This window comes from Muscardinus avellanarius (assembly GCF_963383645.1).
Source record: "Muscardinus avellanarius genome assembly, chromosome: 1".
Taxonomy (NCBI): Eukaryota; Metazoa; Chordata; class Mammalia; order Rodentia; family Gliridae; genus Muscardinus; species Muscardinus avellanarius.
Genome location: NC_137786.1, coordinates 130,769,102 through 130,795,198, shown reverse-complemented (window position 1 = coordinate 130,795,198; position 26,097 = coordinate 130,769,102). Strand labels below are relative to the sequence as shown.

The window sequence follows — 26,097 nt, the reverse complement described above, 5'->3', positions numbered from 1 at the left end:
GAGACCCTGTTTCCAAATAAAATATAAAAAAATAGGTCTTGAATTATAGCTCAGAGATAGAAAGCCTCTGGGTTCCACCCCCAGTACCACCAAAAAATTAAAAATAAAAAATAAAAAATTAAGCCAGACGTGGTGGTACATGTTTGTAATCCCAGCATTCGGAAGGCTGAAGCGGGAGGATCACGGTTTGTGGACAACCTCAGCTACTACTTAGTGAGGCCCTTTGCAACTCAATGAGACCCTGTTTCAAAAATAAAATAAAAATTGGGCTGGGAATGTAGCTCGGAGGTGTACTGTCTTCTGGTGTAACCCCCCACAAAAGTTCACTAAATAATGTGTGCAGGGTTGGCATAAATAAATACGGATGAATTTGCCTGAACCTTAAAAGGATGAAATGATTTCAAGTAATAAACACTTAGAAAGTATTACAAATTTAATATTATGAAGTATGCTCCTTCTAAATCATTGTTATTGATTCACAGGTGATAAAATAATATGATAATAATATGATACAGGATTCTTCTACGAAAAATTCAAGAAAAACATGGCACACACTTGTAATCCCAGTATTTGGGAGGCTAAGACAGGAGGATCACAGTTTGCAGACAACCTCATCTACTACTTAGTGAGGCCCTTTGCAACTCAGTGAGACCCTGCTTCAAAAATAAATAAAAACAGGGCTGGGGGGTACAGCTTGGAGGTAGAATGCCCCTGGGTTCCATCTCCAGTTCTGGAAAAAAATGTATATTTTTAATAGTTATACATATATAATGTTTAAAAGTTATATATACATTTAGATATATAATTTTAAATATATATGAATTTAAGATTATTTAGACAGTCAGGCATGCTAGCGCATGCTTGTAATTCCAGTACTTGTGAGGCTGAGACAGGAGGATTGCAGGTTTGCAGCCAATCTCATCTACCTTCATAAGGCCCTCAATTTAGTGAAACCCTGTTTAAAAATAAAGAATAAAAAATAAGGTTGGCAGTGTAGCTTGGAGGTATAATGTACCTGGGTTCAATCCCCAAATCCACACACACAAAAAAGATATCATATATATATATATAATTTGGAGGAGATACTAGGAATTGAACCCAAAAGCATTCTACCTCTGAACTATACCCTCAGCCACATATATATATATATATATATATATTTTTTTTTTTTTCCGGGTCTGGGGATGGAACCCAGGGGCATTTGACCTCCGAGCTACACCCCCTGCCCTAGTTTTTATGCTTTATTTTGAAACTGGGTCTCACTGAGTTGCAGAGGGCCTCACTGAGTAGCTGAGGCTGTCCGCGAACCGCGATCCTCCAGGTTTCAGCCTCCCGAATGCTGGGATTACAAGCGTGCGCCACCACGCCCGGCGGTCTTTTCTTTTTTTGTGTGTGTGGTACTGGTGGTGGAACCCAGAGGCTTTCCTCCTCCAGGCTATACTCCCAGACCCATTTTATATTTTATTTGGAAACAGGGTCTAAGTTGCTGAGAGCCTCACTAAGTAGCTGAGGCTGGCTTCAAACCTGTGTGATCCTCCAGTCTCAGCCTCCCAAGCATGGGGATTACAAGCGTGCGCCACCACGCCCGGCTCTATATTATTTTCAAACAGTCTAAATTGCTGAGGCTGGCCTTGAACCTGCAATCCTTGTGTCTCAGCTTTCCAAATACAAATTACAGGCATGCACAATAGTACTTAGTAAGCAGTCTTATTTATTTATTTATTTATCATGGTGCTGAGGATGGGACCCAGTGTCATCTGACCTCTGAGTTACATCCCCACCCCTATTTTTTATTCTTTGTTTTGAAACAGGGTCTCAATGAGTTGCAAAGGGCCTCCACTAAGTAGCTGAGGCTGTCCATGAATCATGATCCTCCTGTCTCAGCCTCCCAGATGCTGAGATTACAAAACTGCACCACCATGCCCGGCTGGCATTCTATTTTTAAAATTATTTTGTAAGGCCGGGCGTGGTGGCGCACGCTTGTAATCCCCGCGCTTGGGAGGCAGAGACAGGAGGATCGCGCAGGTTCGAAGCCAGCCGCGCGCGCTGGCTTAGGAGACCCTGTTTCCAAATATAAAATGTAAAAAGAGGTCTGGGAGTGTAGCCCGGAGGTAGAAGGGCTTCCAGGAACCCCAGTACCACCAAAAAAAAAAAAAAAAAAATTATTTTGTAAGCTGGGCATGGTGGCGCATGCTTGCAATCCCAGCACTTGGGAGGCTGAGACAGGAGGATCATGGTTCATGGACAGCCTCAGCTACTTAGTGGAGGCTCTCAGCAACTTAGTGAGACCCTGTTTCCAAATAAAGTATAAAAATAGGTCTGGGAGTATAGCCCAGAGGTAGAAAGCCTCTAGGTTCCACCCCCAGTACCACACAAAAAAAATTATTTTGTAATATTTAGTTAGCAATAACAACCTTGTTTAAAACTTTCTTCTTGGTTTTACTATTCTATAAAAACCAAATATTGGAAATCATAAGCTTGGCTTATTCCTAAGGTTCTGTGATGGTGAAAGGCAAGAAATTCTTGGATGAACGACCTGTGTCTTCGTTCATAACTAGAAAAAAATGACAGTCTGTCAAAATAATTTCAACAAGCCGGGCGAGGTGGTTCACACTTGTAATACCAGCATTTGGGAGGCTGAGACAGGAGGATAGGATTTGCAGCCAGTCTCACTACTTAGTAAGGCCCTCCACAACTTAGTGAGACCCTGTTTCAAAATAAAAGATTAAAAAAAAAAAGAAGGGCTGGAGGTATAGCTCAGAGGTAGAATGCCCCTGGGTTCCATCCCCAGTACCACTATAAAAGGAAAAAAATAATTTCAACAAAACAGAGTGAGAGAGGAAATTCATATTTAAACACACAAATGGCAATTTTTATTATACAGTAATTCCATTAAATATTTTCTTAGGTGAAAGATATTCAGATACTAATCTTGGTGAAAAAAAGATAATTTTATCTTTTAATATCCATTAAAACGATGAAAACAACAAAAATATGAAAATGTTCCACCCTTTCTAAGTTCAAAGCAAAAGACATATTTTCTATGACTTATGTAGCATTTAAATTTAAAAATAAATAGACTTCATTATCAGCTCACACCAGATCTGTTTGCAGACAATAATTCTTCCTGTCTTGGACACATGTCCATGTGCATTATTGTAATTACCAGCAACTTAAAAATAAAAAAAAAGTAATAGCCGGACGTGGTAGCACACGTTTATAATCCCCCGAGCTTGGGAGGCGGAGACAGGAGGATCACACAGGTTTGAAGCCAGTGGCGCTGGCTTAAGAAACCCTGTTTCCAAATAAAAAGTATAAAATAGATCTGGGAGTGTAGCCCGGAGGTAGAAGGGTTTTCAGGAACCCCAGTACCACCAAAAAAAAAAAAAAAAAAAAAAAAGAAGGTAATAACGCTATCATAGACTGTAAGTTAGTGTGCCTACTGCTTGCTGCACTGGCCATTAATTAGCCTTCCTGGGCTCATTACTAAATAAAGGCATAAGGAACAGCAGGAGCCAGGTGCAGTGACACAGGCCTATCTATAATCCCAGTACTTGGGAGGCTGAGACAGGAGGATCATAGGTTTGAGGCCAGCCCCAGCAATTTAGGGAGATCCTGTTTAGATAAATAAAAAAAGGGTTGGGATATAGCTCAAAGGTAGAATTCCCCTGGCTTCATTCTCCAGTAACACAAACACAAAGTAAGAAAAGCTACACCTAAGCACAAAAAAATGAATACGGATATAAATGTGTGTAAACATATGTGAACCAATCCTGTACAGTGGAAAACACAATGGCACTCTTGTTCTGCTTGTCAGGAGGCCACTGGGGAGCTGGGCCAGGCCCTGTCCCTGAAGCGTCTCCACCCAGCACTTCATGTCAGAACTCACTACTCTTCTGGATTCAAAGTCACTGCCTGGTGTACAAGGCCCACTAGGAGCTTCAAACTACCTGCTCTAGCACTACCCTTAGTGCTGCATCTAAGCGAGGGCGCTCCGCCACTAGGTCCTCCACCCACAACTTCCCTTCCTTGCTCTTCTGTAAGCAGATGTATTCTCCTCTTCAGGACTCAGCTCAGGTGGCATCCTGAGAGGCTTTCTGATGACCCTATCTAGCTAAAGGCCCATCCTCAACCCATTCTTTTTCCCCTTCACAATCTGAAACTAGCTTGCTTGCTTACTTGCAGTATCCATCTCTCACACCATTAGATGTTACAAGTTCTTAGCTGTGCACAGGGGTGCATGCTTATAATCCTCGTATGGTTCACAGCTAGCACCAACAACTTAGTGAGGCCTCTGAAACTTAGTGAGACCCTGTTTCAAAGTAAAAAATAAAATAGGGCTGGAGGTGTGACTCAGAAGTAGAATGCCCTTGGGTTCAATCCCCAGTACATAAACAAACAAACAAACAGGGCTGGGGTGTAGTTTTGAGTTAGAATGCCCCTGGGCTCAATCTCCAATTAAAAAAAAAAAAATTCAAGTTCCTGTGTTTCAAACCTCTTTATCTGGCAATACCTCCTAGAATACAGTAGGTAGTAATTTATACCCATCTAAGTGACTGTCAGACTCTTAAGCCTAAGCTCTCAAGTTTTTCAAGATATTGAGGTAAAATAATATCAACAGTGACTTCTAAATTAAAACTGTACTAGTCTGCATGTAGGCAATCTACAAAGAATGACAAATTAAATGAGAAAAAGAAACTTAATTTTATTTTGGTCATCAAGTGATTTCACATACACAGTTTGAAAAAATTCACACGATACAAAGCTGGAACAATATTAAAAAACCAGCCCTCCAACCCAACACAAGCACACTCCTAAAGGCAGTATTTCCACAGCTGCTGGGCCACCCATCTGCTGCTTACTTCCACTTTTCTAAACAACACGTTGTACTTTTCTTTTTGGTCCAGACATTATTGACTTTCTATTAAAAATGTGTTAACTTTTAAACAATCATACCCTAAGCCCATCCATTTCACTCACTCTTGGTCGAATCAATCCCCCCACCTTTTTTTGATGGTACTGGGGACTGAATCCAGGAGCATTTGATCTCTAAGCTAAACCTCCAGCCCTTTTTATTTTTTGAAAGTGTCTCACTTGGTTGCTGGGAGCCTTGCTAGGCTGGTCTTGAACCCACCACCTTTCGGTCTCAGCCTTCTGAGTATTGGGATTGCATACACGAGGGGATTACAGGCATGCACCAAAATATCTGGCTCCCTTATTTTAATATAGACACCTAGTACGATCAGAATTCCTTTCTTAGATTAACTGTAAGCAATCCCATTTTTTCTTTATCAATGCTGGATATCACAGGTACTGATTACTAACTCTCCCTGAAACTGTCAAAAAATAACAAACCCAATGAACTGCCTGCAGTGCAGTCAGATGCATTAGGTGCTGTTAGTTGTACCCCTCATCCCACCTCACCAGGGCTGGGGCTCAAACCCAGGGCTTCATGCAGGCCTGGCAAATGCCCAGTTACTGAGCTATATTCTGGGCTCTTGATTTCATTTTCTTAAAAGGTAATGTTACTCCATCTCTCCACTTTCCTGCTTCATCTGTCATGAAACCAGAGAAAAGCAGAAGGAATTTTCAGGAGAGATGACATCAGGCCCAGATCCAGATTAAGCAAGGAGGCATAGGGCCACCAGTTTAGTGGCTCACAGCTTGCTCAGGCGTGGTATGGCACGTCTGTAATACCAGTACTTGGGAGGTTAGAGAGCCTCAACAAGTAGTGAGATTCTCATCAATCCAGTGATACCCTGTATTTACACATCAGGCTGGGGGTGTAGATTAAAGGCACAATGCCTCTGGGTCCAATCCTTAGTACCACATTAAAAAAAAGAAGAAGAAGGAAGAGCACATGAATGATAAATTTCATAAATTTCTTTCTTTTTTTTGGGGGGTGGTACTGGGGTTCCTGGAAGCCCTTCTACCTCCGGGCTACACTCCCAGACCTATTTTTACATTTTTTTAAATTTGGAAACAGGGTCTCCTAAGCCAGCGCGCGCGGCTGGCTTCGAACCTGCACGATCCTCTGTCTCTGCCTCCCAAGCGTGCGCCACCACGCCTGGCTAAATTTCATAAATTTCAAACATGACATCTCAAAAAGGTTATTACTTTATAGGCCCGATTTTATATAAGGACTAAACTATAGAAGAAAAGTATTTCCCCTCAAAACTGAAGGGCTTTTGACTTCACACACTGCTGTTGACAAATCTAAAGGGCAATCTGATTTCTAATCTTTGTACAGGCCTTTTTTTCTCTTTCTGATCTTTTTTTCCTTTATTCTTCTTTACTCCCAATATCTAGTATTATGAAATTTCAACATATTTGTCTTGGTGTGGTTTTTTTTTGGTGTGGAGCTAGAGCTCGAACCCAGCAGCTTTCTACTTCCAGGCTATACTCTCCAGTATGATTTTATTTTTTGTTTTCAAACAGGATTTTGCTAGGTTGCTGAGTCCCACTATGTTGCTGAGGCTGTCCTCGAACCTGTGATCCTCCTGTCTCAGCCTCTCAAGTAGAGATCACAGGCATGCGCCACCATGCCCAGCTCCTTTGTGTCGTCTTTACATTATTCACTGGCCTCCTTGTGGGCCAAATTAACAATGTTGATTAATAATAATAAGTAATAAATAGCTAGCTTATGCTATTTATTTATTTATTTTGGTGGTACTGGGGGTGGAACCCAGAGGCTTTCTACCTCCGGACTATACTCCCAGGCCTATTTTATAATTTATTTGGAAACAGGGTCTAAGTTGCTGAGAGCCTCACTATGTAGCTGAGGCTGGCTTCGAACCTGTGCGATCCTCCTGTCTCAGCCTCCCAAGTGCAGGGATTACAAGCGTGTGCCACCACGCCCAGCTAACTTATGCTATTTCTACTGTTCTCTCTCAAATATTTTTTTTTTGGGGGGGGGCTAGGGATTAAATCCAAGGGCACTCTACCTTTAAGCTACACTCCCAACCCTATTTTTATTTTTGGTACTGGGGATTGAACTCAGAGGAATTCTGCCTCCAAGCTATGCCTCTATTCCCATTTTATTTTTTATTTAGAAATGGTCTCACTAGGTTGCTGAGAGCCTAAGTTTTCATGGCTAGCTTTGAACTTGTGATCGTTCTGTCTCAGCCTCCAATATGGGGATTAAAGGCATGCACTACCACACAACCAGTTCCGGCTCTATTTTTATTTTGAAACTGGGTCTCACTAGATTGATGAGAATTTCACTACTTGCTGGGATAGCCTTGAACCTGTAAACCTCCAGCCTAAACCTCCCAAGTACTGGGATTAAAGGCATGCACCACCACACCTGGCTTCAAATTCTTAATACTTGCCTCTTGGACCTTCTAGAGATGACTTCTTTTGATTTTTTCCCCCTTAGTTCCCTCCATCCCTCCTTCTCTCCTCCTTCCTTTTTTTTCCACAGGGTCTGCCTAAACTGCCCAGGCCAGCCTTAGCTGGAGACTTGGGATCCTCCTGTCTCTGCCTCCGGAGTACCTGAGATTATAGGTAGCTCTACTGAATGCGATGGGGAGCTGTGTGGAGCTCAGAGGATTAGCACGTGCAAGGGCTTGGCTCAATCCCCTCCACCATAAAATCAGACTATTATGGGGATACTTTAATGAAGATTCATTCTATCCAATCAAGACTGGCTCTAGATGACCCACAACAAACCTCATACATCTGTATTCTATGAAGGATTCAGCTTCTTCACACACTGCATATTGTATACATACACACATAAACTTCATGAAATGGCTCTGCTTGACGAAGAGCTGGTCAGATTTGAGTCTGTGCTTTTTATTTAATCCTTTAAGAGCAATACTCAATTTATGTTAATCTGATTTTAATCTGTCTCAAATATTATTCTTATGGTTTAAAAGTGATACTAACCAACATTTGGTTTCAATGCCTTGTATCAAATGACAAGATAAATCTTTCGAAACAACAGGCCAACAGGATATTTAGTAATATATCATAAGGAAATTAAAGTCTCAATCATTTTTCTAATAGCTGCTATGAAGTACAGGGGAAGAAAAGTTGCTACTAAAAAAATTCATGAAACGGTAGCAGAAATCCTCTGGAAAAGAAGATAGGGGACAGAGCCTAAGCAATCAAAGATGATTCTATTTCTTCAAAACGTGGACAAATTTTTACATTAAAACCCATACTGATGGGGTAGAAATTGGGTAAAGACTACATGAGTGATGTGTGCATGTATGCCTCTATCATCTTGTACTCCATTAAGATGTATGATAAAATGAACAAACATTTTAAAAAACCCATTGGCAGGGTGTGGTGGCACATGCTTGTAATCCCAGTACTTGGGAGCCTGAGACGGGAGGATCACACAGGTTCAAAGCCATTAGTGAGACCCTGTTTCCAAATAAAATAGAAAATAGGTCTGGGAGTGTAGCCCAAAATTAGAAAGCCTGAGTTCCATTCCAGCACCACAAAAAAAGAAGAAAAAAAAAAAGAAAAATACCGGGCATGGTGGCGCACGCTTATAATCCCTGCGCTTGGGAGATGGAGACAGGAGGATCCCGTAGATTCGAAGCCAGCGGCGCTGGCTTAAGAGACCCTGTTTCCAAATAAAAAGTATAAAATAGGTCTGGGAATGTAGCCCGGAGGTAGAAGGGTTTCCAGGAACCCCAGTACCAAAATAAAAAAATAAAAAAATAAATTATATATATGTATATAGTTTGGAAATAAAAATATGTACTTTGAATTCAAAATACAATGAAGAACAGCCCTTGGTGGCACATACCTGTAACCTCAGTACTAGGAAGGCAGAAACAGGAGGATCGCAGGTTTGAAGCCAGCTTCAGCAACTAAGCAAAGCGCTCAGCAATTTAGTAAAATCTGTTTCAAAATAAAAAATAAAATAAGAGATGGGAGTGTAGCTCAGAAGTGAATCCCCCCTTCCCAGTTCAATCCTAAATACCACATAAAAATAAAATACAATAAGGTTAACCTGGTGAGGACAAAACAACACAGAGCCAAGTCAAATTCTGCCTACAGGCCATGAGTTTTCTACCTCAACTTTAGACTATGTACAAGGCACCACAATGAAAAGGGTTGATAGTTAACCTAAGAGAGTAAAATTCACCAGATATTAACACTCAAGAGACATAACATAGCCGGGTGTAGTGGTGCACACTTGTAATCCCAGCACTTAGGAGTCTGAGAAAGGAGGATCAAACAGGTTTGAAGCCTACCTCAGCTACTTAGTGAGGCTCTCAGCAACCTAGTGAGACCCTGTTTCCAAATAAAGTATAAAATAGGTCTGGAAGTATAGCCAGGTAGAAAAGTCCCTGGTAAGCCAGGTGTGGTGGCACAAACTTGTAATCGCAACATTTGGGAGGCTGAGACTGAAGGATCACAGTTCGTGAACAGCCTCAGCTACTAAGTGAGGCCCTCTGCAACTTAGTGAGACCCTGTCTCAAAATAAAGAATAGAAAATAGGGCAGGAGGTGTAGCTTGGAGGTCGAATGCCTTTGGGTTCCATCCCCAGACCTGTCTCAGCCTCCCAGGCGTTGGGATTACAAACTTGCACCACCACGCCCAGCTGAAACTGTTTTAAAATAAAACAGGCCGGGCGTGGTGGTGCACGCTTGTAATCCCCGAGCTTGGGAGGCAGAGACAGGAGGATCACGCAGGTTCGAAACCAGCTAAGTGCGCTGGCTTAGGAGACCCTGTTTCCAAATATAAAATGTAAAAATATGTCTGGGAGTGTAGCCCGGAGGTAGACGGGCTTCCAGGAACCCCAGTACCACCAAAATAAATAAATAAATAAATAAATAAATAAATAAATAAACAAACAAACAAACAAATAAAATAGGACTGATGGTTACACTTAGAATGTCCCTCTGTTCAACCCTCAACACCACAAAAAAAGTTTTTTTCGGCCCCAGTCACTGAGCCACAGGACTCAGCAGCCTCCCCCCCTCATCCCCGCAGCTGCCTTCCACAGGCTGTTTCCACCGAGGAAAAGGAATTGTATCTTGTATTCTATGTTCGCTATCCAGAACCTACACTCTTTCATCCCCTTTGCTGATGCAAGTAAGGGTGATGACCTGCTTCCTGCTGGCACTGAGGATTATATCCATATAAGAATTCAACAGAGAAACAGCAGGAAGACCCTTACCACCGTCCATGGGATCGCTGATGATCATGATAAAAAGAAACTTGTGAAGGCGGTTAAGAAGAAATTTGCCTGCAATGATACTGTAATTGAGCATCCAGAATATGGAGAAGTAATTCAGCTACGGGGTAACCAGCACAAAAACATATGCCAGTTCCTGGTAGAGACTAGACTGGCTAAGAAAGACCAGCTGAAGGTTCATGGGTTTTAAGTGCTTGTGGCTCACTGAAGCTTAAGTGAGGATTTCCTTGCATTGAGTAGAATTTCCCTTCTGTCTCTTGTCACAAGTTTAAAAACTTCATGGCTTGTATAACGTAACCATTTGGGGTCAGCTTTTAACTTGGACTAGTGTAACTCCTTCATGAAATAAACTGAAAAGAGTCATTAAAAAATCCTCTCCCCGCCCCCCATATACTGGGGATGAAACCCAGGGGCCTTCTACCTCCGTGCTACACCCCAGCCCTACTTTTTATTCTTTATTTTGAAACAAGGTCTAAGTAGCTGAGGTTGTCTGCGAACTGCAATCCTCTTGTCTCAGCCTCTTAAATGCTGGGATTACAAGCATGCACCACCACGCATGCCCAGCTAAAAATAAAATTTCTCAAGAGTATAGATCTCACATTGTTTTCACAATTTAAAATTTTTGAAATTAAAGTGATTAAATTTTGTTACATATATTTTGCAATGAAAACAAAAAAATCTGGATTTTGACTTGTGTGATTTATCTTATGGCTGACATAATGAAAACTATCAAAGTAAGAAAACAGGTGAGCTAGCCAGGCGTGGTGGCGCACGCTTGTAATCCCTGCACTTGGGAGGCTGAGACAGGAGGATCACACAGGTTCGAAGCCAGCCTCAGCTACTTAGTGAGGCTCTCAGCAACTTAGTGAGACCCTGTTTCCAAATAAAATATAAAAAAGGTCTGGGAGTATAGCCCGGAGGTAGAGAGCCTCTGGGTTCCACCCCCAGTACCACCAAAAAAATAGAAAGAAAGAAAGAAAGAAAGAAAGAAAGAAAGAAAGAAAGAAAGAAAGAAAGAAAGCAGGTGAGCTAGACTAAAATAAACTAATATTAAAAGATTTGAAGCCGGGCATGGTGGCGCATACCATAATCCCAGTGACTCAAGAGGCTGAGAAGTAAAAATCCTACTTCTCTCTCAGCAACTCAACTCTTTGGCCTTCCAGAGAAAAAGGAAAATATCTGAAAAACTTATGTTCCTTACCATCACTAAAATCCCCATTTTCCTAGGCTACCTATCTCCTTCATATTTCATCAGGGTCAAACTTTTCATAGTCTTTTAGCCATTTTGTTCTGGATGTCATTATTGCTCCAAAATGAAGGGAAGTGATCTAATACATGCACTGTATAAGGGGCTCCTTGGTGTCTCAATTTCACCACCTAATTTTTTTTTGGGGGGGGGCGCACTAGGGATTAAACCCAGGGGCATTTTACCTCCAAGCTATTTCCCCAGCCCTTTTTAAATTTTATTTTTTGGTACTAGAGGTTGAACCCAGAGGCATTCTACGTCTGAGCTATACTCCAACCCTATTTTATTTTTTATTTTGAAACAGGGTCTAAGCTGCTGAGGGCCTTGCTAAATTGGTGAGGCTGGCCTCAAACCTGCAGAGGTTTGCTTTAGCTGAAGCTCAGGATACAATTCTGACCAGTGACACTTGAGGGGTCTTGTGAAAGTAGACTTTGTAAAAGGTTTCTCCATTCTAAAAAAAGGAGATATATAAGAAGACACCTTCTCTACTTCCTCTGGACATTACCATCTCTGAGCATGCCCTGTCGAATTACAGCAGCCGCTCTGCAACCACTGCAGGAGTTAGTCTGAGGAAGAAGATCTGAAAGGGATGGTGAACCAACCTTACTATTACTATTAACCAACCTTATGGCTGCTGAGTGCGTAGGTGTGTGCGTGTGCTTGGAATTGAACCCAGGGGCTTTCTACTTCCAGGCTATACCCCCAGCCCTAATTTTATTTTTTGTTTGAAACAGGCTCTTGCTAAATTGCTGGGGCTGTCCTCAAACTGGTGATATCCCTGTATTAGCCTCCCAAGTACTGGGATTACAGGTATACGCCATCACACCCTGCTGAGTAACTTGTTTCCTAGATCACAATCTCAGCCCAGTCACTGGCAAGTGCTTACAAAGGGTGCTGGTAACCTTTCCTCTTCCAAATAATAATGCCTTGCCCTGATTTTAATAAAATTCCTACACGGTGTCACATCGTTTCTCTTAAAATTTTTTGTCAAAAGACAATGACAAAAAAGTTTAATACTAAAAAGTACTTGCACATTATACAAAGGCATTGAGTTTTTTTTAAAATCAGTGGAAAATATAAAACTGCAAAAATCATCTGTAATTTTGTCCCCTAGAGTCACCTTTAAATCTGGTATATACTGGTTCATGATAATTACATCTTAAAGGAAATATTCGTATCAGATTTTTAGTCGTGGGAAAACATAAAAATGAAATCTGCAACCAAAAGGTAAACATTATGAAACACTCTGACAGAGTAGAGAGTTGGCACATAATATGGTAAATTCCTGCCCTCTCCAAGCTTTGTGACCTCCAACCCTTGGCCTTGTTAGTGGAGATAAGAATACCTACATAACCAGACCGCTGAGAATTTACGCAGACAATGGATCCAAATGACTTTTGTTAATAGTTTCTGCTATAGTTCTGTTTTCTCTATTTGTACATTATAATCATCAGGAGTTTCTTGTTATAGTTTTGTTTTCTCTATTTGTGCATTATAATCATCAGGGGAGCTGGGTGCAGTTTGACCCCTGTAAAACCAGTACTTGGGAGGCTGAAACAAGAGGATCACTTCTGAGGCTAGCCTCAACTCACAAGTTGTTTGATGCTAGCCTCAACTCTGTAGGACACTCAGCAACTTAAGATCCCAACTCAAAAAATAAAGTTTTGGGAACGTAACCTGGAGGTAGACTCTTCTTGGACTCAATCCCCAATACAGAAAAAGAAAGGGAGAGAGAGAAAAGAGAAAACACACACACACACACACACACACACACACACAGAAAAGCTTTTGAAACTGAGCAGTTGTCCTCAGTAGGAATTTCTGGGGATTAGACCTAGAAAGCACGTTCAAGGGCATCTGTAGAAGAAAAAAGCACTATCCGTCCACATTTGTTTTTACTACTCTATTACTTAGCACCTACTTCAGAACCATGTAAAGGGGTTAGTATTAGTTGAATGAATAACAAATGAAACCAGCGAGTTTCCTAACTTTCCTATTTTAAAAACATAACGGTCATATTTTAAAAGACTTCATTTAAAATAAAAGATTTGACGCCGGGCGTGGTGGCGCATGCTTGGGAGGCTGAGACAGGAGGATCGCGCAGGTTCGAGGCCAGCCTCAGCTACTTAGTGAGGCTCTCAAAAACTTAGTGAGACCCTGTTCCAAATAAAAATATAAAATAGGTCTGGGAGTATAGCCCAGAGGTAGAAAGCCTCTGGGTTCCACCCCCAGTACCACCAAAAATAAATAAATAAATAAATAAAAATAAAATAAAAGATTTGGCTAGGCATAGTGGCACTACCTATAATCCCAATATTTGGGAGGCTGAGACAGGAGGATCCCAGGTTTGTTCCCGGCCTCGGAAACTTGGTGAGACTCTGTTTCAAAATAAAAAACTGGGCTGGGGTGGACATCAGAGATAGAATGTCCCTGGCTTCAATCTCCAGTCCCACATATACATAAATAAAACAAGAGTTGAAGCCAAGCATGGTGGCACACACCTATAATCCATCCCAGTATTTGAGCAGCTGAGACAGGAAGATCACAGGTTTGAGGACAGCCTCAGCATTTTAGGGACACTCTCAGCAACTTAGTGAGACACTGTTTCAAAGCAAAATATAAAAAGGGCTGGGAGTGTGGTTGGAAGGTAGAATGGCCCTGGGTTCCATCCCCAGTACCATACACACACAAAAAAAACCATTTAATATAAATAATAATAAAGCAAAAAACTGAGCTGGGGATATAGCCCAGTGGTAGTATGCTTGCCCAGCATGAATATGAGGCCTTCAATTCAATTTCCATCACTGCAAAAAAATAAAATATTTCATGATGCTATGTGAAAGAAAAATTCCCTTAGCAAAGTAATTATTAGTTGTACTTGATACAAAGGATTGAACCCCATTTTCTCTCTGAATGCACCTAATATGGTCTACTTTCCATCTTAGGCTATAAATCAAGGTACAGTATAGTAAATTTAATTAGGCTGCAAGGTAATCTAGTTTATTTCACTAAGAAACAACTCATGAAAATTAAATTATAGGCAATTTAGAATTCTTTCACCGACCCCCTACATAGCAACTATACCTACTATACAAAGATTTGCCCAATTTGTCACAGAATAAAAGTTCTTTCTTTTTAGCAGCTCATTTTAAGACAGCTCTAATGATTGTTAGGCAAAGGCTCCAATATGAAGTGCGATTTTTACTCAATTTCTGTGCATAATAATCTAGAAGGATACATACCACCAAAATTTTTCAGTGAGGTTTTCTCTGGATGGTATGATTTCAGGTTATTCTTCATTTGTTGTTTATCTGCATTAAAAATTTTTATACAATGACTATGTGTATTACCTAGTTTTTTTCTGTTATTTTAAAAAGAAAATGTGAGCCGGGCGTGGTGGCGCACGCTTGTAATCCCAGCATTCGGGAGGCTGAGACAGGAGGATCACAACTCGCGGACAGCCTCAGCTACTTAGTGAGGCCCTCCGCAACTTAGTGAGACCCTGTTTCAAAATAAAGAATAAAAACTAGGGCATGGGGTGTAGCTCGGAGGTCAAATGCCTCTGTGTTCCATCCCCAGACCCGCAAAAAATAAAAAATAAAAAATAAAATGTGAAAGTCTGAGAATTCAATAAGGATGAATAATATAAAGAATCCTGAAAAGTTATGTTGATTTTTCCAAAGTCAAAACAATGTAGGTTGCCAAGTGTGGTAGTGCATGCTTGCAATCCCAGTACTAGGGAGGCTGAGATGGGAGGATCACAAGTTCAAGGACAGCCTCAGAAAGAAGTAAGACTCACCAGCCTAGTGAAACCCTGTTTCAAAACAAACAAAAAGGGCTGGGATATAGCTCAGAGGTAGAATGGTCCTGGGTTCAATCCCAAGCCCCCACCACACACACAAATCTGATTTTTATATTTGAAAAATTAAATAAACGTTACCCATACTACTACCAAGCTATTTTTCTTTTTTCTTTTCTTTTTTTTTTTTTGCGATACCATGGACTGAACCCAGGAGCATTTTACCTTTGAGCTACACCTCCAGCCCTATTTCTTTCTTTATTTTGAAACAGGTAGGGTCTCACTAAGTTGTAGTTGGCTAAGTAGCTGAGGCTGGCTGAGAACCTGTGATCCTCCTGTCATGGCTTCCCAAGTACTGAGATTATAAGCATGGGCTACCACACCCAGCTAGCTCTTTATCTTTTTTTTATTTTATTATTATTTTTTTGGTGATACTGGGGGTGGAACCCAGAGGTTTTCGACCTCCAGGCCATACTCCCAGACCTATTTTATACTTTATTTGGAAACAGGGTCTCACTAAGTTGCTGAGAGCCTCACTAAGTAGCTGAGGCTGGCTTCCAACCTGTGCGATCCTCCTGTCTCAGCCTTCCAAGCGCGGGGATTACAAGCGTGCGCTACCACGCCTGCTGCTCTTTATCTTTTAAAATAACCATGTTTGAGCTGGGCGTAATCCCAGCATTCAGGAGGCTAAAACTGGAGGATGGATGTTCACAGACAGCCTCAGCTACTTAGTGAGGTCCTCTGCAACATAGTGAGACCCTGTTTCAAAATAAAGAATAAAAAATAGGGCAGGAGGTGTAGCTCGGGGGTCGAATGCCCCTGGGTTCCATCCCCAGACCCAAAAACATAAAATAAAATAAAATAAATAAAATAACCATGTTTGGCTAGGTGTGGAGTGTATACCTATAATCCCAGTACTTCAGAGTCTGACACAGGAGGATCACAGTTTTGAAGCCAGCCTTTGGAAAATCAACTTAGCAAGGCTCTTAGCAACTTAGCAAGACCTGTTTCAAAACAAAAAATAAAATAGACATGGTGATGTAGCTTGGCAATAGAATGCCTCTGGGTTCAATCCCCAACACAATAAATAAACAAATAACCATGTTTTACAAATGCTGAGTCAAGTGACAAACTGGTATAAAGAGACTTGATTCAATGCTAAGTTTCCTTAAGTTGATAACTACACTAAAGTCATATAAGAGCATGTTCTCAGTTCTTAGGAAATACACACTAAAATGTTAAGGAATAAAAAGGATGATGAATTCAGCTTACTTTTATGTAGTAGAGAAAAAAATACAATAATAGAGTGAATGATAAAGCAAATTCTCTTTATTGTAGTGCTGTTGAACCCAGAGTGTAGCACCACTGAGCTATACTCCAAGCCTATGAAACAAATTCTGAATATGAAACCAGGCGGAGCGGTACACGCTAATCATCCCAGTGCTTGGAAGGCTGAGACAGGAAGATAGCAGGTTCACAGCCAGCCTCAGCAACTTAATGAGGCCCTCAGCAACTTAGTAAGACCCTATTTAAAAAATAAAATAAGGCTGGGGGTAGAATGCCCCTGGATTCAATCCCCAGTACCAAAAAAGAATAAATTATGGAATATATCAATGGTGAATGTGGATAAATGGTATAAAGTGTTGTTTGTATAATTGCTGCATTTTTTGCAATCTAAAGGGGTGTGTGTGTGTGTCTGTGTCTGGTACTGGGAACATTTTATCTACAAGCTACACTCCCAACCCAATTTTTATTATTGTATTTTGAAATAGGTTCTCACTAAGTTGTAGAGGGCCTAAGTTGCTGAGGCTGGAGGCATACCTGTGATCCTCTTGTCTCAGCCTCCCAAGTACTGGGATTAGAAGCATTCACCACCACTGCCCAGCTTGAAGTTATTTCTAAACAATTTTTAACTGACAAAACTAACAAAAAATAATATATCCAAAATTGTCCTCACAATATTTAAGGTCTTATGGGGAAAAATACAGCACTGTATTCAAAAGTTACATGAATAACAATATAAGACAAACAGTAAGACTAAGTGAGCACCACCCAAGAGAAACATAAATGTAGTATTAACTTTCAGTGGATTTAAAAGAAACTGGTAAAATTAGTTGCAATACATTTTATTTAGTCAAATTTCTAAAGTATTATATCAACATAAAAACTGAAATATCTTATTATTTTCTCATACTAAGCCTTCAAGATCTAGTATAAGAAATACTTGATCTGCATTTAAATTTCATAGCTGAACAGTCAAAAGTTTCACAAGATGGCCAGGCGTGGTGACGCACACTTGTAATCCCTATTTTGGAAGGCTGAGACAGGAGGATCGCACAGGTTCGAAACCAACCTCAGCTGCTTAGTGAGACCCTGTTTCCAAAGTATAAAATAGGTCTGGGAGTATAGCCCAGAGGTAGAAAGTCCCTGGGTTCCACCCCTAGTACCACCAAAAAAAAAAAAAAAAAGGATTCACAAGAGCCAGGTGTGCTGGTGCATGCCTGTAATCCCAGTACTTGAGAGGCTGAGATAGGATTGTGCTTCAAGAACAGCCTCAGCTACTTATTGAGGCCCTTTGCAACTCAGTGAGACCCTATTTCAAAATAAAATAAAAAATAAAAAACAGGACTGGGGGTGTAGCTCAGAGGTACCATGGAGAGAGGGAGAGAGGGAGAGAGAGAGAGAGAACACGAACGAACACACGAACAAGTTCAAGGCCTGTCTCAGGAATTTACCAAGACTCTCAACAATTAGCAAGTTTCAAAATAAAATAGGGCTGCAGGTGTGGCTAGGAGTTAGAATGGCCCTGGGTTCAATCCCCAATACCAAAGGTTTTTTAAATGTTACAAAAAGTTGTTTCAAATTTAAAAGTCTTCCAGTCACTAAAATTTTAAATGTAAATCTTAATTAAAATAAAATAAAAAATTCCTCCTCAGCCATACAGTAAGCTCAATAGCCACATACAGGTAAGTGGCTACACTATGGGACAGCCCAACTTTAGACTGGGAATACAACAACCTCCACCTCCCTCTACAAAAGAGACTCTGTTTATTATATTATCAAGATTTTTAAAGTTATGACAGAAGCATTACCAAAGTATCTTTCCCAGGTATAATTGGGCATCCCCCCACCACCACCTTTCGGAAATACCAACACAAAGCCTTCTTTTCTCCTACTCAGTTATCATACTTTCATTTGCATGTAATTTGAGTTTCCTGAAGGCTGGTAATCAAGTGGCCCTCTTGCTTTCAGATGTGGCAAAACAAACAAGTTCTGGCTCTCAGAAACCTAAAAGTCCATTGTATGGGGTGCAGGGTTTCAGCACAAGTCCTATCTTAGGATTCCCAAAAGAACTTGTCTGGAATTTCTGAAAGGAAGTGACTCTTGAGCTCAGAGGTGGGGGGGTTTTACTTTTTAAACAGGTGTAAGAGATTAATTTAGTCAACACCGAGCAACACTAAGATTCTCCAATCAATAATTCTGTGCCAAGCAACTTGATCAGGGATTTGGCCAGAATCCTTTTGGCTAATCTCAATAAGGGCCTTCCCAAAGACATCCTGATTTAGGCCATTCTCATTTATATTAAGGCTTAAGCAAGTCGTTGCCTGACAGCAAACAAACAAAATCGAATTATATAGGCTTAAGTAAAATTCTGCCAGCCTGACAAAAGACCGCTTTTGAAAACTAAGTGTGGTAAAAAATGTAATTCCAAAGACTAGACGTTACCATATAAATAGCATTTGCAAAGCGGTTTGTGGAGATGTTTAGTTCTGACGTTTAGTCCGGTTTTTCAACTGAATAAAGTATGGCTAACAATCAAATTTAATCCACAACTAATTCTGATATCGCTATTTTTCCTTTCTCTCTAGGCTTATGTTAATATTTCTTTTTAATGATGAATCCTTTATTGTGAATTCACTAGTTCCTGAAGTCATACCACTGGGAAGTGAGATAAGAGTGTGAACAATGGTTTTCCAGGCCCTGACCTACCAGTAAAGTTCTCTTAGGCACAAAATCCTTATTTTATTTCCCTTCCCATCTTACCTATGCTCTTCATACGACATCTTATCCGGGAGACTAAAATAATCCTAATCTAAAAGCCTGTGTATATACACATATATTATTTCTACTTAGAACTTAACTTTTTCCACCTTTAGAATCATAAAGCTTTAAGCAGGATGAATACAAAGGTTTTAAGCAGTTCCATCAGAGAAATTTTCTTATTGGAGTTCTTTTTACCCATGGACGTATTTACAGATTCTGTAGAAATGAACACATTCTAAATTGAGGTTTTTATTAGGAAGTTCTCAGGCAGTGCCTATTAAATCAAACCCTGTCTCTCTGAAATCAGCTTCACACGCAGAAACCAAGAGCAACCTTAAATATAGCGAATAGGCACAAGGAATAAACGACACCAGAAACACTGCAGTCCAACAGTTCAGGCACTATTTAGAGAAGGCAAATAAAAATAAAGTCCCACATCTCCCTCGGCCAGAGGCTCCAGCGCGCCGGCTGGGCGCACACCCCGCTGCAGAGCGCGAGCCCGCGCCGCCCGGCTCCGCAGCCGTCTCCACCGCCCGAAGTCCCGCCAACCTCCCGCCCCGCCGCGCCGAGCCCTGTGCGGGTCACCTCCGGCGCGGAAAATCCACGCACACTCTGGCACCAAAAAAGTGCCATTTCAAGAGAGTTTTTACAATGCATTCGCGGGTCATCTCTCTCCTGGCCGGAGCCCCCCAAGAAAGGGGGCAGAGGGCTGTGTGAAGGGCTCGGGTCCCAGCCCGGGGCCGCGTCCTCACGGCCAGGTCCACCTGGCCAACAAAGGCTGCGCCCCCCGCCCGCCGCCCGCAGGTGCGCGCCCGGCCCGAGGCCCTGCGCCGCGCGGGGAGGAGCGGGCCGGCCGCCCAGGTGCGGGCGCGCGGGTCCCGCGGGAGGCGGCGGCGCCGCGGGAGGCGGGCCGGGGCTGCCGAGGCGGCCCCCCGCGCTCCGACGCCTTTCATTTGGCCTCTGCGGCGGCGGCGGCGGCCCGACCTCGCGCGGAGCACTGCGCCAAGCAGGGGCGGGCGGGGGAGGGCGCGCGGGACCCGCCGCAGCCAGCGCGGACCTCCCGCGCCGCGCCCCCAGCCCGCCGCCGCGGACCCCGCGCCCGCCCGCAGGCCGGCCTCCCCGGCGGGCGGAGACGGCGTTCGGGCGCTGCCCGGTCCTCACCTCGATGTATCCAGCCAGCACCGCAGTGGGCGCCGAGAGCCCGAGCAACAGCAGGACCAGAAGCCTGCCCGCGGCGACGGCCGCCGTCTCGGTGGCCGCCATCCCTCGCCGGGTCGCTGGAGTACTGGGTTCTCAAGCTCACAAACACGGACTCTGAGGCTTTCCCCACGGCGACCCAGTAGCATCTGAAGCCGGTTCGCCGCCGCCCCGGGGGTTTTACACCAACCGGAACTGACTTCACAAGACCACGCCCTCCCCCTTGCAGGAACCAATGCTGGCTCCCAGAACTGCCCCAGGACACCGCCCCTTCTGCAGCTCAGACCCAATGAATGCCCTGCAGGCCCCGCTCTTCCCGCCCGCTCAGCCGCGCGCCCCCGCCGGCTCCGCCCCCGGCCGCGGCCAGCCCCGCCCCCGCCCCGGACCCTCGGGCCGCGCGGCGCGGGGGTGTGCGAGCCGCGGACCCCGGCCTCGGGTCCGCCCTGGCGAGGCGAGGCTGGGCCTCCCGCAAACTCGCGGTTATCTGGGCGCACCGCCCTATCGGCCTGCTACCGCCCGACTCGAGCACGCCCCGCCCCAGCGGCGTATTTTTCAGATTCCTTTGGGTACCGCCCTCTTTGGGGCTCTGCAAATGGTTTTTGAAAACACGATTAATTGTTAGAAGTCCTGGACGCTTTACCTAAGGCTGCTCCTGAAGCACAGGGAGGTTTAAAGCAAAGAGCCTTCCCGCTCCCAAACCCCTGAGCCGGGGGCGACCGCCTCCCGTGCTCTGCTCCTGCAGCCTGCATCGCCCTTTCCTCGCCCCGAACCCTGCGGAGTTGTCACACAGTTCACCTCTGGTCCTTAGGCCTCATCCTTACTAGTCGTTTTAAAAGGGTGTCCAAGCCAAGGATAACTGCCTCCCGTGGAGAGCAGTGGTGCCAGGACTATGCTGAGCTGAAAGACCAGGCCCCCTGCCTACTTGTGTGTTTCAGGGAAAGATCCTGGTTTGTTCCTTCAGTTCTCTAGCTCAAGAGACCTGCTTTCTCTCTGTGTTCTTGCTCAGCTGCATTTCAGCTGCATTTCTGCTCCCTGGGAAAAGGTTCTGCTGCCCCTTTCACCACTGGCACCACAGTCTCGCCGTCACAAGGGCTCTGCTAGCTTTGTTTCCTTTCAGTAGCCTGTGATTTATGTACCACCTTCGGAAGAGACCTGGACTAGCTTCTAAATAAGTAGAGAACAGGCCCCCTACGCCACTGACAGTAGACCGGAAGAGCCGATGTCCATAGAGTGGCCAAGTGAGAAGAATCCTGGCTTTTCCAGCCTTGTTCTCAGCTGCTCGCCTACAAGAGCAGTTCCCTGTGGTTAAACTGGCTCTGCCTCATTCCCCTAAAGACTATGTGAATCAGCTTTCCATTACAGAGCTCTTCCTGATACCGTTCCTGTGCCTGCAGTGTCCTCCAGTAGCTACCTGTTGGAAACATTTTCACTCTCCCCCTGCTCTACTCAGCTTCTCAATGCTCCGAGGGCTATTTCCCAATGTAGCACTTGCTCCCCTCGCTATTTCCACACCTGTTTTATGCCTCTGACAAAACCTGGCTGTGTCCTGCTGCAGTGCCCCCACACAGTGGAGGCTTCAACAAATGCATGGTCAGTGGTTTTGAAGTTGTCCTGGGTGCTAGTCCTGGTTCTGCAACGGGCATGAATTTAGCTCTGAACTTTGCTGGTCACCCAAATTTGAACGTTGAAGCCCTAACCCCCAATGTAATGGTATTTGTAAATACCATTTAGGAGTAATTAGATTTAGATGTGGGGGGGTAGCCGTCATGATAGGATTAGTGCCCTTATAAGAACAAAGAGACAACCACATCAGAAAACTTGCCCTTCCCCTCTTTATGGGAGGACAGTGCAAGTCAGGAAGAAAGTCATCAACGAGGAACCAGATGGGTACCTTGATCCTGGATTTCCCAAATTATGAGAAATAAATTCCTGTTGTTTAAGCCACCCAGTGTTGACATTTAATCACAGAAGTTGGAGCTAATACACCTGTGAACAACGGGCTAGTTCCTTCCTTGCTCAGGACTCTCTTATCCATCAAGTGTGAATATTAATGCCTATCACAATTCACTAATTTATGTGAAGATCACAGGTTCAAGCGTAGCCTCAGCAACTTCGTGAGGTCCTCCAGCAACTTAGTGAGGTCCTCCGTATCTTCATAAGACCTTGTTTCAAAATTAAAAAAAAAAAAAAAATAGGGCTGGGGGGTGTAGTTCAGAGGTAGAAGGCCCCTGACTTCAACCCCAAAAACAAAATTTTTTTGTGTGAAAGTCAGAGACTTAAATATAAGGTGTGGAAAGTGGTAAAGCGATGTATTACCAAGTGAGCGATCACACAGAGACACAGGCGGAAGCAGCTTCAAGGATCTGTCAGTCCCAATTCTGCTGCTCTGCTGTGCGGCATTGGGCGAGCCTATTTCCTTCCTTTCCCACAAAATCAGGAACTTGAACTCCAAGATCTGCAAATTTTTGTGACTCAAAACACTCTGAATTCAGACAGTGGCCTGAATATATATACTTCCCCCCCCCCCAGTACTGGGGATGGGACCCAAGGGCATTCTACCTCTGAGCTACACCCCCAGCCCTATTTTTTTATTCTTTATTTTGAAACAGGGTCTCACTGAGTTGCAAAGGGCCTAAGTAGTTGAGACTGTCTGCGAACTGTGACCCTCTGTTTCAGCCTCCCAAATGCTGAGTTTACAAGCATGCACCACCATGCCCCGCTTTGGCCTGGATATACATGCTTTAGGAACTGTATCTTCAAGACTGACCTCTAATAAGAGAGGGGACAGGAAAATGATTTGGGAATGGGGAGGATCTTCAAATCAAAAGTAGGTAGGTCCTGAAAGAAGTGTGTTTGCATTTTCAGGTCACTGAAGAATTATGAATGAGTTAATTACCCCATTTATCAATGTTATAGACTTAAAGATGTCACTTTATTTTATTTTATGTTTATTTTTGCAGGACTGGGGATTTAAATCAAGGGTGGTCTACCTTCAAGTTACATCCCCAGCTCAATTTATTTTTATTTTTTTTATTTTGAAACAGGATCTCCCTAAGTTCCAGAAGTTGATCTTGAACTTGGATCCTCCTGTCTCAGCTTCCTAAGTACCTGAATTACAAGCATGCACTACCATACCTGGCTATCTGGCTATTTTATTATTTTATTTGTTACTGGGGTTTAAACCAGGGGCATTCTATCTCCAAGCTACACCCCCAGTCCCATTTAATATTTTTATTTAGAAACAAGGTCTCACTAGGTGCTGAAGGTCTTGCTAAATAGTGAGGATGGCCTCCAACCTGAAATCCTCCTGTCTCATCCTCCCAAGTACTGAGATTGTAGGCATGGGCCACCATGCCTCGCTTACTCAATTTTATCAAATGACACTATTGGAAGGCAGGTGTGGTGGCACATGCTTGTAATCCCAGTACTTGGGAGCCTGAAACAGGAGGATCACAATTTGCGGACAGCCTCAGCTACTTAGTGAGGCCATTTGCAACTCAGTGAGACCCTGTTTCCAAAGAAAAAAGAAAAAATAGGGCTGGGGGTATAGCTCAGAGGTAGAATGCCCCTGGGTTCCATCCCCAGTACCACACACACACACACACACACACACACACACACACACACACACACTATTGAGAACAAACCTAGGCTTAAAATTCTCATATAATTTTTCTTTTTTTGTGTGTGGTATTGAGGATTATACCCAAGGGCATTTTACCTCCGAGCTACACCCCCCAACCCTATTTTTTATTCTTTATTTTGAAACAGGGTCTCACTGAGTTGCAGAGGCCTCACTAAATAGGTGGGGCTGTCCAGGAACCATGATCCTCCTGTCTCAGCCTCCCGAATGCTGAGATTACAAGTGTGCGCCACTACACCCAGCTTTTCTCTTCTTTTTGACATGGTCTTATGCAACACACACGGCATGGCAGAAGTAGAAGAGACAGACTGGACTAGGATAGTTGCTCCCAAATCAGAATATTTTTTAGAATCAACTAAGAAATTTATTAAAAAGGGTTTCATGGCCAAGCATGGTGGAGCATGCTTGTAATCCTAGTACTTGGGAGGCTGAGATAGGAGGATCTCAGGTTTAAGAATAGCCTCAGCAATATAGTCAGGTTCTCAGCAACCTAGTTGAGACTGTTTCCAAATAAATAAAATCAATCTGGAGTGTACTTTGGAGGTAGAATGCTTCTGGATTCAATTCCCAGTGCCACACACATGCTAAAGAAAATAGCGAGCTGGGCGTGGTGGCGCACACTTGTAATCCCAGCATTCAGGAGGCTGAGACTGGAGGATTGCAGTTCGCTGACAGCCTCAGCTACTTAGTGAGGCCCTCTGTAACTCAGTGAGACCTGGTTTCAAAATAAAGAATAAAAAAAAGCCGGGCGTGGTGGCGCACGCTTGTAATCCCCGCGCTTGGGAGGCAGAGACAGGAGGATCGCGCAGGTTCGAAGCCAGCCGCGCGCGCTGGCTTAGGAGACCCTGTTTCCAAATAAAAAAAATGTAAAAATAGGTCTGGGAGTGTAGCCCGGAGGTAGAAGGGCTTCCAGGAACCCCAGTACCACCAAAAAAAAAAAAAAAAGAATAAAAAAATAGGCCAAGGGGTGTAGCTTGGACGTTGAATGCCCCTGGGTTCCATCCCCAGACCCACAAAAAAAAAAAAAAAAAAAAGAAAAGAAAAGAAAAGAGTTCAAGTGATGGTTACTCAATTCTCTGATAGCATGGCCAAGAAAAAACTTTTTTGTGTGTGGTACTGGGGATTGAACCCAGGGGCATTTTACTTTTGAGCTACACCCCCAACCCTGTGTTTTATTTTTTATTTTGAAACAGGGTCTCACTAAATCGCAGGGGCTGAGGCTGGTCTTGAACCTGCAATCCTCCTTTCTCAGCCTTCTAAGTACTGGGATTACAATCGTGGACCACCATGTTCAGCTAAGGAAAAACATTTTTAATTGGAAAAACTAAAGTTCAAAACCAGGATGGGCAACATAGCATGAGGCTCATATTCATTCATTCTCTCTCTCTCCCTCTCTCTCTCTCACTGTCTCTCAATAGAACCCAGGACCTCATGCACACTAGGCAATCACTCTGCCACTTAGCTACATCCCCAGCCCCAAACATCACCTGTGTGTACATAGCTGCTTCCTTCCATCCAGATTGCTTTTTCTCTCTTCACCCTTGACTGGCTCAATGTTTAAGACTTGGTTCAGGTATCACTTCCTCATGGGGATTTTCTGCTCTTTCCCCTCTTTTTCCAGCACTCAAGGCTTTAGGTTCCAATCCTCACTACAAAAAAAAATGACTATATGAACACATAAATAAGCTTAACCCAGCATGATGATACAATTTATAATCCTAATACTTGGAAGGCTGAGACAGGAGGATCACAGGTTTGAGGATAGCCTCGGCAACTTAGTGAGACCCTGTTTCAAAATAAAAAATATAATAAGACTGGGGAGATATCTCAGAGGTAGAATGCCCCTGCGTTCAATCTCTAGTACCAAAAAAAAAAAAAAAAGGTTAAAAACGAGCTTTACAATCTGGTAGAGAGGCAATAATTTGTGCATGCATAAGGGTAGTACTAGGTGAGAAGTTGTAAATGGTACAAGAGGAGCCTTGCATGGTGGCATATATTTGCCATCC

The 26,097-nt window shown here is 43.3% G+C and overlaps 2 protein-coding genes across 29 annotated transcripts in view; one reads left to right on the top strand and one right to left on the bottom strand.

The window, feature by feature from the left end:
- Positions 1 to 20,645, bottom strand: part of APLP2 (amyloid beta precursor like protein 2) — a gene marked incomplete at both ends in the record, with an annotated part of 69,471 nt that extends 48,826 nt beyond the window's left edge. For 27 of the 28 annotated variants that reach the window (XM_080700007.1, XM_080699991.1, XM_080700012.1 and 24 more), the window contains one exon: positions 20,413 to 20,514. In XM_080700007.1, coding sequence (XP_080556133.1) covers positions 20,413 to 20,514 — 102 coding nt within the window. Of the gene's footprint in view, positions 1 to 20,412 lie in introns of all 28 variants that reach the window. The other variant, XM_080700001.1, reaches the window with a different exon arrangement.
- LOC308273204 (eukaryotic translation initiation factor 1-like) lies at positions 9,639 to 10,352 on the top strand (the record flags this gene model as incomplete). Its single annotated transcript, XM_080710293.1, has 1 exon — positions 9,639 to 10,352. Exon 1 carries the CDS (start codon positions 10,011 to 10,013, stop codon positions 10,350 to 10,352), a length of 342 nt encoding a protein of 113 aa, XP_080566419.1. The 5' UTR covers positions 9,639 to 10,010.
- Positions 20,646 to 26,097: the final 5,452 nt, after the last annotated feature.